The sequence below is a fragment of the Penicillium vulpinum genome, assembly GCF_028829585.1.
Source record: "Penicillium vulpinum strain IBT 29486 chromosome Unknown utg000003l_segment0_segment0, whole genome shotgun sequence".
Classification (NCBI taxonomy): Eukaryota; Fungi; Ascomycota; class Eurotiomycetes; order Eurotiales; family Aspergillaceae; genus Penicillium; species Penicillium vulpinum.
The window spans coordinates 5,430,376-5,444,597 of record NW_026643243.1 but is presented as its reverse complement, the minus strand read 5'-3'; the positions used below and the strand labels follow the sequence as shown (position 1 = coordinate 5,444,597).

Sequence of the window (14,222 nt, the reverse complement as noted above, 5' to 3'; positions counted from 1 at the left end):
GGGACAACCCTGCAGTTTCGCCGTTGGTGGTAAAATGATATTCCTCTCACTGGCCAGTATTTTACACAACAAGTTAAACTGCAGCCATATTCTGTAGGCGCTACCTCTTGGACTCTCGATTCGCGAAACAGACCGCGGCGCACCCGGCAACACCATCTTGAAACACCGGCTTTGCCGTGCTGCCAGGGTTCAGTGTCTCTTTCTGAAGTACTGTTGATACTACTGGTGAACCCCGCAACGTGATCCACAGTAGTAGCCAAGACTCAGCATGAGTCCTTCATCTTACCTTCTTTACTTCCGACGCTTCGGGTTGGGCAACGCGTCCAATATGATGTGCCATGTCTCCACAAATCAGACCATGGCGCCCGTGGTCTATTGTGCTTAGTGTCTGTCTCATTCTGGATCCGAGATGGTCAACAGAGCCTGAGGACAGTCAGGATTTATGCAGAGGCCTAGTTTATACCCGATGGTGACCGCATACGATAGCGATCAGCATGTATACGTAGAGCCTCGCTTTCAAATCAATGTGTCCCCAACGAGACGGAGAATTGTTCCCGACACTACTCAGTATATATGTTATATAAATCGATAATAATAGTCTATAGTATCAAATCGTCGCCACTAGACAGCTGGTACTATAAGCGTATTTCTTTGTCTGCTCATAATATCACCGGGGCTTGGTTTCGGCCTGAAACGCTTTATGCCCGGAGGGTCTTTAGAATAATCTCCCGTGTTTGGGCTTAACGCCTCGCGGATTATCCGTCACAAAAACGCCTTTTGGCGGTTTGATGTCAGTGGAGGAGCGCCGTGGCGCCCATTTGATCTAGCGGCGCTCTTGGCAGGCTTCGACCCCCTTCAACCCCACAAAATGTCTCATGATCTTTATTCTGTAGAGTATAGTTTAGTCCTATAATCAAATCTCAGCCCAGGCAGTACCGGTGCTGATGGTTAAATGAAGGATCGACAGGCAACATACCTCAAGCGTCTCAATTTGCAGCTATTGCTCCTTGCACCATTAAGCCCCCCGAATCTTATACAGCAATCGACAGAACTGGACCGGGGCATTCTCCGTTTTCACGGATGTTGAAACGGCTTACCCACTTCAATATCAGTCAGGGTCTTGACAGAGAGCTCACAACTATCATAGAGCGAAGATCATTACCTTCCTAATTCAGGCGCTGGTTCCATCCTCAAACCAATGCACGACAACGGAGCTCGTCGAGTATAGGAGTTGATACTAGATTGATGATTGTGGACTCTCCATCCATACCAATTTGGCGACGGCCTCACGGTCCGTCACACCGGTCATGTTATGCAGAAAGGGCTCTGTTCAAGCCTTGCATGACAATGACTTAGAGCAATCATGTCCGGAGAAAAGACATATAAAGATCGACTCCCACCCCGGGATAATTTATGTTCATCAACTGCAGGCCAGACAACAAGATAACAAGACAACATTGAAAGCCGACCCTTCCGTTTCAACAAGCAATGTATCAACGCGCACTCCTTTTCTCCGCCCTGGCGGCGGCAGCCCGTGCCCAGCAAGCTGGCACATTGCAAGCCGAGACCCATCCCTCTATGACCTGGCAAAAGTGCACTGCCGCGGGCAGCTGTGCTGACCAGACGGGCTCTGTTGTCATTGATTCCAACTGGCGTTGGCTTCACTCCGTCGATGGCTCCACCAACTGCTATACTGGAAATGAGGTAAGAAACCCCGAACCGAGAAGATGAGGGTTCATATTAATTGACTTCTTTGATAACAGTGGGATGCGACTCTCTGCCCCGATGACGAGACTTGCGCCACAAACTGTGCTCTGGAGGGTGCCGACTACGCCGGAACCTACGGTGCAACCACCAGTGGCAATGCCCTCACTTTGAACTTCGTCACTGGCGCCAACATTGGCTCTCGTCTGTTCCTGATGGAGGACGAGAGTACCTACCAGATCTTCAAGCTCAAGAACCAGGAGTTCACATTCGATGTTGATACTTCCGAGTTGCCTTGCGGACTCAATGGAGCTCTGTACTTTGTCTCCATGGATGCCGATGGTGGCCTGGCTAGGTTCGATGGCAACAAGGCAGGTGCCAAGTACGGAACTGGCTACTGTGATTCTCAGTGCCCCCGTGATCTGAAGTTCATCAACGGCCAGGTGGGTTTTTATACTGGTGAATTCGACAAATTTGTGGGAAATATAACTAACGCGCGATACAGGCCAACGTCGACGGCTGGAAGCCCTCCGATAATGACAAGAACGCTGGTGTTGGCGGCCACGGAGCTTGCTGCCCCGAGATGGACATCTGGGAAGCCAACAGCATTTCCACTGCTTTCACTCCTCACCCTTGCGACAGCACCGAGCAGACCATGTGCGAGGGCGACGACTGTGGTGGAACTTACTCCTCCAGCCGCTACGCAGGAACCTGTGATCCCGATGGATGCGACTTCAACTCCTTCCGCATGGGCAACGAGACCTTCTTCGGCCCCGGCATGACCGTCGACACCAAGTCCAAGATGACCGTGGTCACTCAGTTCATCACCGCCGACGGTACCGACTCCGGCGCCCTCAGCGAGATCAAGCGTATCTACTTGCAGGACGGAAAGGTCATCGCCAACTCTGCCTCGGAAGTCGCCGGTGTCGAAGGAGATTCGATCACCACCGAATTCTGCTCAGCCCAGAAGGAGGCCTTCGGTGATGAGGATATCTTCAGCCAGCACGGTGGTCTGGCTGCCATGGGCGAGGGTTTGGACCAGGGAATGGTTCTCGTCATGAGCTTGTGGGACGACCACTATGCTAACATGCTCTGGTTGGACGGCGAGGTCTACCCCACTGATGCCGATGCCTCTGATCCTGGTGCTGCTCGCGGCACTTGCGCCACCACCTCCGGCAAGCCAGATGATGTTGAGGCCAACTCGGGCTCGGCCAAGGTTACCTACTCCAACATCAAGGTCGGTCCCATTGGCTCCACCTACTCTTCCTAAAGAGTCAAAATGACAGGTACTTGCTGAACTTGACTACACCTGGAATGCGGGGTCTCTGTACTGTATGAATCCTCGCGCCAGTGGCAGCAAATGCCCAATTTGGAAGAAAGTTGTGGATGATATATAAGGTTTCTTTCGTTGACAGTTATCTGTATTCTTGATTTCATTTGTCTTTCTTAGAATCAAAGTCATTTTTATCAGAATTGAATTAAAGTCGTTGATCGATTTGAACTTGAATAAGTAAAGAAGGCGGTCTGTGTATTCTCGGCGCGGCAGAAAAAAACAGCCAGATCTAAAGCTCTAGCTTTCACAATTGATTTTTTCATTCAATTCACACGGGCGCATATTTTTTAATAGGCTCATTAGCAGCCTTCAATTTTGTGCTCATTCCCGACGCAATTCGCAACCATGTTCGACACGGTCTGCACGTTTCCGCTCTCCTCGGACCTGTTCGCTCAGGCTATCCACCCCGAGGAGCCCGTGGTCTCTGTCGGTCTGGCCTCGGGCCACGTCCAGACCTTCCGACTGCCCTCCTTAGAAGCAGAAGATGATGAAGGTACTGCATTGAACCCGTCGGCCCGGGCCGGAAAGGGCCACATTGACACAATGTGGAGAACTCGGCGACACAAGGGTAGCTGTCGCACCCTAGGGTTCAGTACGGATGGCAAAACACTTTACTCGGCTGGTACAGACGGTATTGTGAAGGCTGCAGGCACTGAGACTGGCCAGGTGCAAAACAAGATTGTGATTCCTCTTGAGAAGAACGGGTAAAGGATCTATCCCGAATAACAAGCGTTGCAATCTAGACCTTTGCATTTGGCTGACTTGTCGGGATTTTTTTTGATGTCATATAGCTCTGTTGATGCGCCAACCATGCTCCACGCCCTCTCCCCCCAAACTCTTCTCCTCGGCACTGACTCAAGCGCTCTGCACCTCTACGATCTCCGAATCCCCTACTCCAAGGTGTCCGCGCGGCCTGAGCAGTCGCACCACCCCCACGACGACTACATCTCCTCTCTTACTCCCCTGCCGGCTTCCGACACTAGTACGTCGGGCTTCAGCAAGCAGTGGGTCACAACTGGTGGAACAACTCTGGCTGTAACGGATCTCCGGAGGGGCGTTCTGGTGCGCAGCGAGAACCAGGAAGAAGAATTGGTCAGCTCCGTCTTTATGGGTGGTCTGCCTTCCAGCGGAACCAGCCGGGGTGAAAAGGTGATTGTTGGTGGAGCCAGCGGTATCATGACTCTCTGGGAGAAGGGCGCATGGGATGACCAGGATGATCGGATTTATGTCGACCGCACTGATGGCGGAGATTCCATCGAGACAATGACAGTTACGCCTGACTACTTGGGCAAGATGGTGGCTGCAGGCCTCTCAAACGGAAAAGTGAAATTCGTGCGCATCGGATCCAACCAAGTCGTTTCTGAGGTTGTGCACGATGAGATCGATGGTGTTGTGGGGTTGGGCTTTGACGTGGAGGGCCGTATGGTCTCTGGTGGTGGTCAAACCGTTAAGGTTTGGCACGAGGCTGAGGACAACGTCGGTGATGGATCTGGCGACGAAGACATGATGGATGATAGTGATGACGATAAGGATTCGGATGACAGCGAAGCGGAACGCCGTGAGAATGCGAAGGATAAGAAGAAACGCAAGAAGTCCAAGGGCAAGGACCTCAGTGGTGCACAGCATGTCATGGCCTTCCATGACCTGGACTAATGTCTCAATATCCCATTATCTGATACCCACATCCGCAGATCAATTATTCAGCCCAAAAACAATAAAAAAAATTTACATAGCGCCAGTGTTGAGCTTTCCCAGAGCCAAAGGGAAGATGAATATCTTTATCTCTGTTTAGAGACAATGGACTCCGTATGTATATTCCCTTTGTTTGGAAAACTGGGAAATAAAATATATGATTTCCCCCTTGCTTTACTTCAGGTTTAGTTTTCCAATGCCAACTGAGCGTCAAAGGCTACGAATCGCCATACATATATATCCATATCATTGACAGTATTAGCATCTCAAACTCAATCGCCTGAGGCCGACCTCTAAAATACAAAAACCTCGCTTCATTCAGTAACACACCTAACTCCAAAAAATGCACGAATTATTCTTCAAGCAAGCCAGACCACTCTGGAACCTCCTTGATAAGTTTCCACATATACCTCTCTAGCTTGACCGCACATTTCGCATATACCGTTGTGGCATCATTATACTGCCGACAGTTACTGAACATCAACTTGAGATCGTCGACAAGCTCTTTCGGAGTAGTGTAATGCTCCAACTTTTCTTCTATCGTCGACAGATCCATTGGTGATAGAATGGCATTGTAATAATCAGGGATCTCATCTTTGTCGACAGGATTTCGGAAGGGCCATGCTTGTTGGTGGTTTTGGATTTTATTCACAAAACGTCGAAGTTCGTTGAAATGGGGTCCGTTAAAACGAGATCCCTCGCATGACTCTCGCGCTAACTCGTCCATATCCTGAGACCAGCCAATTGCCCGGATAGCAGGGATAGAGAGTGGATCGATTGGAATCACGACGCCGCTAGCCCATTGTTGGGGTGGTAGATGAATGATATGACTTTTGCTCAAGGTACGTATTTTGGCCAGGACGGATTCTTTCTGCTTAAGAAGCATTCGACCAATCTCGAGATACCGTATTCGGGCAAGCATCGAGCATTGCATAAGTGTCCCTCCTTCGTAGTCCTTAATACACCCCATCCAGATAGACTTTTCTAGAGTGATCTCTTTAGTAAAACCCTGCTTTTGAAAATAGCCGATAGCAAGATTATCGGCGTAAGTCAGAAAATGCATCACCGGCGAAGTAGCTCTAACATAATCTTTTAAATGGGCCATAAGATGCGCTCCGTATCCTTTCTCCTGCTGATCAGACGAGACCGCACAAAACACAATCTCGGCGAACTTGCGGTCTCGGAATTCTCGGATCGATATACCACCGATGACCTCTAGAGGCATTTTAACGATAGCGATCGATAAATGAGTGCGATCGTAAACTAGTCGTGCGATGTAATCCTTAGGCATTTTGGGAAGTTGCCTTTGAAATAGGCACTTGAGGCCTGTGAGAATGATCGTACTATCTCTGGAGCCATCATTGTTCACAACTCGAAACTCAATCTCGCCATTTCGTTCTTCCAAAACCGCAGGCTTTATAATAGTTAGACAGTTTCTTGACATTTAGAGGTCCTAGCATACCTTATCTGGAAAAGGAACCCTCCGGGCTATAGCTGGAGTTTTAACATCCAACCCATCATGAAAGCATTTGGCTCTTTTGGCATCGGGGGGACTATTTGGCTCTTCGCAAACTGGGCGCTTTGCGGTGAGGAGATTTAGCACGCTGTCGGCTGGAAATGATTGTGGCTCTGCTTTGTCCATTTGCGTGTATTGGCGAACCTGATCTTGTGATAGGTAAGGTGAAAAATGGGAGAATACGAAATTGTTGAGTTGGTGTTGACTAGTAGAATCCGAGGTCAGAGGCTAATCGGTAAGACCGGCCGTCAATCCTCACTGGGATGCCCCTGGAGCCCCTTGTTTTCGCGTATATAAACACTGCTTGTTTTTGAAATTGTATGTTTAATGTTTCTAGGGAAAGCATATAGAAGATTAGAAGTAAAAAATAAAACTATTCGCCTAGGCACTATAAGGAGCGCGAAGGAGGAGGAAGAAGAGATGAGAGAGTGGAGTAAGAGATCGACTAGTAATCTTATGTTGTACTTTAAATGATCGTGTCACGTGAATTGAATGCTTCAGGCATTAATTTGTGTCTGCTCAATGTGTCTATCTTGGCTTGGAAATTTATAACATAATAAAGAAGTACTTCAGATGGCTTGAAACATAAAATTAAACTTAACTACCTCTAAAGCCACAATGTTACCATTTTGGGGGAGAATTTTTCACAGGCGGTTCACTGTGTGGATTGGATCGAGTCTCATGGGTGATATCAATCTGATTGGAGACCATGATAGCACCCGAGGACGCTTTGCCAGACACATCTGCCGGATATGTCTTGATGTTCTGCATTTTAACATCTTCCATCATCCGTTCCTCACTCTCGGTAAATGACATGCCGATGGTCATAGGATCCGTACTCGCAGGCCCATGACCCTTTCGACTGGCATAGTCGCCCCCACCACCAATGCTCCGGAAACCATTTGAGGGCGTTTTGTGCGTCTTAGTAGAAAACTGAAACTGGCTGCCGAGAAGTTTGCTGAGCCAGATTCTGAATAGGTGGAAGATCATGGGAAGATTGGTCGTGACGACTGCGACGAATGTTTCGCGCATGCCCCATTCATCGGCAAGTGCTGCACCGTTTTCAGGCTCCTATAAGAAGTAACAAATGAAATTAGACAAATACTTTCAAGTGCGGACGGGTGCGATGCGAATATATTGGTACTCACCACTAGGAGGAAAACACTCTTAATAGTGGCACAGACAAGAATAAAGACACCGGCACTGAGTACAACAGTGGCCGCGATCTTTTTCAAAGGCTTCAAACTTGATTTCCAAAGCATGGGAATTGGGATGAATATGAGGTATGGATCGGTAATGAGGTTTGCGGCGAATGTCACTGCGATGACCGGCTTGGAAATGGCTGGTTCGCACACATCTAGAAACATAGTTAGTAGATATTGAGTACCCAGGACAAGAGGAGAGTCTGACTGCCGGGGTCTGGATTGATCTGCCAGTTTTTGCTGAATGGTCGGCATGCTGCAAAGATTGTGATGACACTTGCGATAAAGCTCCCAATGACAATGCCAAACCCAACATAGATGGGAATTCGATAACGCCGGCCAAGGCCATCCTGTTTTGTATCAGTTACTTGCAAAACATTTGTCAAAAAATATCGAGATTAGTACCATTAGTCGCACGTAGAATGCCAGCACGGACAATTTGAGTACATTAATCAATGCCGCATAAGTAGTCCAGCCTGCAATTTGAATCTTGGAGCCAATCACTCTAATAAAATAGTTAGAAGTCAAATTCCAAGTTATTCTTCTGTTGAAAATTGGAGATGTACCTGGCCCGGTACTCTGGATTGTCGGGTAGTAGTGCCGCTCGCTGGGCGGTTGTCATGCCGTTGTTGGCAAGGCCATTAGACACGTTGCCCACGCTATATGCAAGCGACGCCTGTGCGGTGTAGATTATCTACATGGATTAAACATCAGTAACCAGTTGGACGGCATAAGATTGGAGTCAATCACAATTGCAACCCATACGAGGTAATCGTCGAGTCGTAAATTCCTCCACCCTCCATTTCTCGACCGAGCGTATGTTCTAAGAATTGTCACGGCAACTCCAATTGAATATAGCGTCCATAATTCCACCACAGTCTTATGGGCATCTGACGCTGCATCTCTTGCCTCTAAGCCAAATAATGCCATGATGGTCGACATCTGTGACTAGCGGGGGGTGGGCTAGCGTGACGAAGATTTGCAAATGAGAATAATAGAAAGGGTAAGAAGAATAGACTATCTCCCCTGCACTAGTGCGGATCTCTCTTGGATCGCTGGGGGTTCGATTTAGTCCCCATCAGGACCGAATTCACGTACGAGACCCGGTGTATATAGCTCCATACAATTAAATTCCAAACTATCAAATTTCTAAGCTGGTTCGTTGCGGTTTACGAGAATTCCACGGTTACGAAATGGGTTAAGCCACTAAATTGACACGGAAGAACGATAAAGTTTTATCTAAATTAGTGTATATTCAAGTTCCATGGAAGTCTACGAGTTTACCCATGGATCATTCAGCTCGGCACGGAGAGTCTGATGAATGCCCCGATTTGGGTATATGGTCGAATACAGTTTAGCCGCCAGGGGTTAAAAACGCCCTGCATACTATTCAGCGGGAGTGAAAACAAGCATGCATATTACCACGTTGCCCCCTGGCAAAAAATTTGATCTATAATATATTTGAATTGCATGATATATTAAGTGGCATTCCCTCCAAATTAAATTCAGCCTGAAATGTAAGACATGTGCCTTGAGGATGTCCAGTAGCGAGATAATAGTGGAACCTTTACGACGCGCGATGGATGCACTATCTCCACACGGTTGGGGCGAGACCGGATACCATATCCAACCACATTGCAGCCAAGCACCATTTCATCGGAGGGCTAGAGTGGAACTCCATTGTCCAGATCAAAAGGCTGTTCTTCCAAGGTTATTACTGATGGCGGATGTAACATCCCTAGCCCCACCCCTGCATTAGCGTAAGACAGAAGGAAGTCTGTCGGCATTTTTCAAACCGGGAGAACATTAAGGAGGAATAGAAGGGGACGATCCTAAGTTCAAGGAGTGGAATTACGGGATATTCACAACGTGGACATATCGCAGGGCCGTGCTACAAAACCCCGCAGAAAGAGAACGCTAGGACAGTGTAGAATTGTTCGTATAACAATGCCATTGAGACCTTTCAAAGGATTATAATCTAGTATACTCTGCGCTATTAAAAGGAAAAAAAGACTCTAACCCAACTAACCCTAGGGCAATTTTGCAATTCCCGGAAATAACAAGCAATAAATAGTTAGAGCGCCGCAGAACTGACAGGGATTCCTTCCTACAGACCCTGCAGCCTATCCACTTTTTTCTGACGTCTTCTGACGATTGAACGCAAGGGGCAATTGAGTTTCGAATTTTTTTTGTCTTGACCAATTCAGGACATCCTCTTTTGAGTAATGTATCTCAAGACAGAGGTGCTTACGGCCGTTGCGGCTTGGGCCTTTTCCGCGGCCTCTTTGAGTTTGCCTGTTGGCTGCGATATCGAGGGCGGTATCTGTCCACGAGGCGATGCTGACCTGGAGGCGCTCGGAAGGAAGCTTTCAAGCTCTGCCAAGGTGTATTTCCCCGGGTCGAGCGAGTTTCAGCAGCTCACAACGCGGTGGTCTGTTCTAGAAGAGCCTAAGGTGAACGTCGTCGTTGTGCCCGGCACTGAGAACGATGTTGTTCAAACGGTAGGTTATTTTTTTTTTGGTTTTCTATATATGTCAGTCGGGTAATAGAATATACTAATTGTGATTTTTAGGTGAAATTCGCCAACATCAAGGACCTTCCCTTCCTCACCTACAATGGTGTCCACGGAGCCCTTGTTTCGCTGGGTAAGATGGACCATGGCGTCGGAATCTCTCTAAGCCAGCTGAACAGCGTCAAAATTGCCACCGATGGAAAGACAGTCACCATCGGTGGAGGAACCATGTCCAAGAAGGTCACCGACACCCTTTGGGACGCAGGAAAGCAGACAGTTACTGGAACCTGTGAATGTGTCAGTGTTCTAGGACCGGCGCTTGGCGGTGGACATGGATGGCTCCAGGGTCACCACGGACTCGTCTCTGACCAATTCGTGTCGATGAATGTTGTTCTCGCCAATGGTACCCTGAAGAAAATTAACAAAAACTCCGACCTCTTCTGGGCGATGAAGGGCGCTGGCCACAACTTTGGCATTGTGACTTCTCTCACCAGCAAGATCTATGATATCGAGCACCGCGACTGGGCTATCGAGACGATCAGCTTCAGTGGCGATAAGGTCGAGGCTGTCTACGAGGCTATCAACGAACATCTCCTGAAGAATGGCACGCAGCCCGCGGATGTCATCGAATGGTCGTACTGGATGAACGACCCCACCGTTGACCCTAACAACCCCGTCATCGTAGTCTATCTCATTCAGGAGGGAGTGACTGCCATTGACTCAATCTACACCAAGCCTTTCCACGACATCGGACCGCTTGCTATTGTGCCCCAGGCAGGCACCTACAAGGACCTCGCTGCATGGACCGGCATTGCCCTCGACTCCGCGCCATGCCAGAATATGGGAATGGCTAACCCCCGTTTCCCCATCTACCTTGAAACATACGACGTCCCGGCTATGAGGAAGGCATGGGACATCTACGAACCTGCCATCCGTGGAACTTCCCCCTTCAGCTACTCAATCTTGATGTTTGAGGGTTACTCCTTCGGGGGCGTCCACAAGATCACTACCCGCGAGAGTGCTTTCCCATTCCGTAGCGAGAACATCCTTGCTGCCCCAATGATCAACTACGTGCCTGTCGATCAAGCACTTGAGGACAAGGCGGTCGCTTTGGGTAACGAGCTCCGCAACATCCTCCACGAAGCCAGTGGCCGCGATGATATTCGCGCATATGTCAACTATGCCTACGGAAATGAGACGAATCACCAGCTGTATGGCGACAATGCCAAGCGCCTGGCAGCCTTGAAGAAGAAGTATGACCCTACTGGCAAGTTTAGCTTCTACGCACCAATCGCATAGATGGCTTGAGCAAGGGCTTGAAGATTTGTAAGTATAATAGCTTGTTGCAAGTACATGTGTGTACCATAAGTACGTGGAAGTAGGATCATTTATGTTTTAATGTACGAACCTGTGAATTACTGCATGCAGTTAGTTTCTCCATTTATAGATAGACTAGCGCCCCCGTACGTCGTTCTCTAACACCCTTGCCCTGGTATAAAAAGCTCGCCCGGCCTTGATGATTTATTCTTTCTTTCTTCCTTCCTCCATCCCCTCTATCTTGCACTCATCGTAGCCCCCTCTTTTCTATTTCTGCCCCCACTAACTCTTGGGTATTGGCTCCCAGGCCAATGCACTGCCCCCTTCTTTCTCACCGCATAATGCCGCTCTACCCGACTCTGAGGTCGTCCTGGCCAATGTTGGCTACCACGCTATGCAGTTGCTCGGGGCTGAGGCTCATCTTATCAGCGTTGGCTTATCTCTTGGTAACACGCTTGGATCAACAAGTTATATATACTATGTTTCTTGTATGGCTTTATAGAGGCACTGAGAAGCTGCGATTATTCAGCCATTCCACTACCAAATCTACATAGATGTCAAATACTCCCGCTGGTTCAAACCATCCGCAACTGCTGCAGATGTGGGTATATAACGGAAAGCTTAGACCATCACCAATCAGAATCATCCTCCGAATCTGACTCGGAGTAGCGATTTTCCTGCTCGGCAGCTTGGTTTATTCGCATTCGCATGCGAAAATGGTCGAGTCGATCACTTTGCGATGTCAGGTTTTGGAATGCCCTGTCCGTGGACACGGGCTCGTATGAATCTTCTATTGCATGTTGCAATTGAAGAGGATACTCCACATTTAATTTTTGATCGAGTAACCTGTCTCGAGCAAGTGGAGTCGTGCAGAGGAGTTTGAAGTTCGGGTGGAGGGTCCGGTGTGTCACCAAGCGGTTCAAAATGTGAACCACATCCACCAGCTCGTCCTTGAACTGCTGCGAGGTAAACTCACTGAGTCCGTCTATTATACATATAATGGTAGCCTTGCGAGGGAGCTGTTCGATGAGCTCAAGAAAAGTGGAACACAGCTTTTGAATATTGTGAGCCTCTAGCTGGTAGACGAAATCTTTTGTATTGATGAAATCGAGATTGAATCGCCGACCTGTTTGAAGAAGTTGAGCGAGGAACGAGCGTATGAGCCCACTGGGTCCGACAAGGGAGTCCACCCGGTTATGACGGGACCCATGAAGGCCGCAGAAATAATGCAGTATTATGGTTGGCTTTTTCTCTGCATTGCTGTTGCGGCGAAGTTGCAGGGCGAGCATTGCGCACAAGATAGAGAGTGGATTAATACGGCCTGGACCGGATTCAGCAAAGTTCCCATGTACGAGGAGGCTCGTGGGTTGTGTTGAAGCCATCCATGAAGTAAAGGCTGGAGATGCGAAAAGCTGCTGAGCCTGGGCTTGAGCCGAAGAGGTAAATTGATCGAGCTCCTTGAGGATAAGCTGTATATCGTTTGTCGGATGCTGTGGGCTGACACCGAGGATGTCGTGTAGCTCAAGCTCATCTAACAGGGGCTCCGGCTTCAATGCCGACCGTAGTGCTGGGTATTCCCATGCTCGATCATCTTGCGGTTGATCAACATGTACAACTACCTGGTACAGTAAGTTCGTTATGACTGGACCAGACGGATGATTCTCAATCTTTTTGATCAAATCAGCATATCCTTTCTCCGCTGCTTGCGACAAGGCCGATATTTTGTTGTCAATATTTTTCGATAATTCCTTGTTTTCCGCAACATCGGCCCCGGTATCGATAGCCCGTTGATCGCGTACATGCTCTAGGCACCGATTGAACACATCCGCCTGGCCCTGTACTTCGCCCAGAATGGAATCTATTGAACGACCTGTATGGGGTGATGCCCTCACCCTTCGAATGATCTTCAATGCTCGCTCGCTCCACCGCGGCGCGTGGCTCGTGCTTCCATTCAGAAGAAAGATGAGTTGAGCCATTGCCCGAGCAAGGGTCTCATATAGTCTGATGGCGGCCGTGCGTAGTTTTTTAGCAGTAGCCCATTGATTTTGTCGAGCTTCTGCGGAAAGGATCAAATCTGGGATATTATCAAATGCCCCGAGAATCCTCTCACGGTCGGTAGCATTTTGCCGCGCGATCTAACCCATCTTTCATCAGATGTCATATTCACGAAGAACCGAGCGATGAGCCAGGGGAAAGAAGGGCTCACCCCAAAGATTATCTTCAATCCTGCACCCAAGAAGCACAAACCATTATCCGACGGGATCAAGTCTACCCATGGAGTAATCTGGTCGGCATAGTCGCCCACGGCGCGGACCCCCCGATGTAATATCCCAGATAGCCCCTTGGCCTTTTTCTCGTATTCTTCACGGGCATGATCCAGTTCTTCCACGACATCTTCGAATGTACACTCGCGTATATTGAAACGGAATTTGGGGTCAACTGATTCGTTGTACGCAACTAGGGACTGTTGCAGATCACTGTATGCCACAAGATAAAGGTTAGCTCATGGTCTGCTCGATGCTGCTGTAAGAACGGGTGGGGCAGGAATCCATTACGCGGAGGCTGGAAGTTCCTCGATATTATCTTCATCTTCGTTGTAGACAGCTGGTGTCGTGCCAAAAGCTTCGTGATAGTCCACTGCCTTTTCCAACACATACTCGGCTGCTGTCCTCTTATGCTGCTTTTTGAGCCAAACCATTCTTCACAATGTAACCCGGATCAAAGCAAGTGAAGACTTTGAAGTCTGAATTCGGGATTTGAAAAGTTATGTCTGGACCTTGGCTTGTAAAAGAGAGATAAAGATACTAACGATATGAGATCTGACAGTATAAAAGGGAACCTGATTTAATTCAAGTTAAGGGTTATAGTGTGTGTTCCTAATTTTTTGGTTTGTGATTTTACTTGAGCTTCTCTTTCTATTGTGGTGCAGTTTAGGCTGACTGCCCC

The 14,222-nt window shown here is 48.5% G+C and overlaps 6 protein-coding genes across 6 annotated transcripts; 3 read left to right on the top strand and 3 right to left on the bottom strand.

Annotated features, from left to right (window-relative positions):
* Positions 1-1,488: 1,488 nt before the first annotated feature.
* Positions 1,489-2,974, top strand: N7479_007108 (glycoside hydrolase family 7 protein; the record flags this gene model as incomplete). Its single annotated transcript, XM_057254802.1, has 3 exons — positions 1,489-1,704; positions 1,764-2,147; positions 2,210-2,974. The coding sequence occupies 3 exons, from the start codon at positions 1,489-1,491 to the stop codon at positions 2,972-2,974; spliced, it is 1,365 nt and encodes a 454-aa protein (XP_057108664.1).
* A 408-nt stretch (positions 2,975-3,382) lies between these two features.
* N7479_007107 (WD40 repeat domain-containing protein) lies at positions 3,383-4,690 on the top strand (the record flags this gene model as incomplete). Its single annotated transcript, XM_057254801.1, has 2 exons — positions 3,383-3,741; positions 3,829-4,690. 2 exons carry the CDS (start codon positions 3,383-3,385, stop codon positions 4,688-4,690), a joined length of 1,221 nt encoding a protein of 406 aa, XP_057108663.1.
* Positions 4,691-5,081: 391 nt separating this feature from the next.
* N7479_007106 (bromodomain-containing protein) lies at positions 5,082-6,371 on the bottom strand (the record flags this gene model as incomplete). The annotated part of the gene is made up of 2 exons (XM_057254800.1): positions 5,082-6,143; positions 6,192-6,371. The coding sequence occupies 2 exons, from the start codon at positions 6,369-6,371 to the stop codon at positions 5,082-5,084; spliced, it is 1,242 nt and encodes a 413-aa protein (XP_057108662.1).
* Positions 6,372-6,866: 495 nt separating this feature from the next.
* Positions 6,867-8,389, bottom strand: N7479_007105 (uncharacterized protein; the record flags this gene model as incomplete). The annotated part of the gene is made up of 6 exons (XM_057254799.1): positions 6,867-7,316; positions 7,394-7,602; positions 7,656-7,797; positions 7,853-7,952; positions 8,014-8,141; positions 8,198-8,389. The coding sequence occupies 6 exons, from the start codon at positions 8,387-8,389 to the stop codon at positions 6,867-6,869; spliced, it is 1,221 nt and encodes a 406-aa protein (XP_057108661.1).
* A 1,283-nt stretch (positions 8,390-9,672) lies between these two features.
* Positions 9,673-11,258, top strand: N7479_007104 (putative FAD-dependent oxygenase; the record flags this gene model as incomplete). Its single annotated transcript, XM_057254798.1, has 2 exons — positions 9,673-9,948; positions 10,020-11,258. The coding sequence occupies 2 exons, from the start codon at positions 9,673-9,675 to the stop codon at positions 11,256-11,258; spliced, it is 1,515 nt and encodes a 504-aa protein (XP_057108660.1).
* A 647-nt stretch (positions 11,259-11,905) lies between these two features.
* N7479_007103 (uncharacterized protein) lies at positions 11,906-13,974 on the bottom strand (the record flags this gene model as incomplete). The annotated part of the gene is made up of 3 exons (XM_057254797.1): positions 11,906-13,411; positions 13,483-13,753; positions 13,832-13,974. 3 exons carry the CDS (start codon positions 13,972-13,974, stop codon positions 11,906-11,908), a joined length of 1,920 nt encoding a protein of 639 aa, XP_057108659.1.
* Positions 13,975-14,222: the final 248 nt, after the last annotated feature.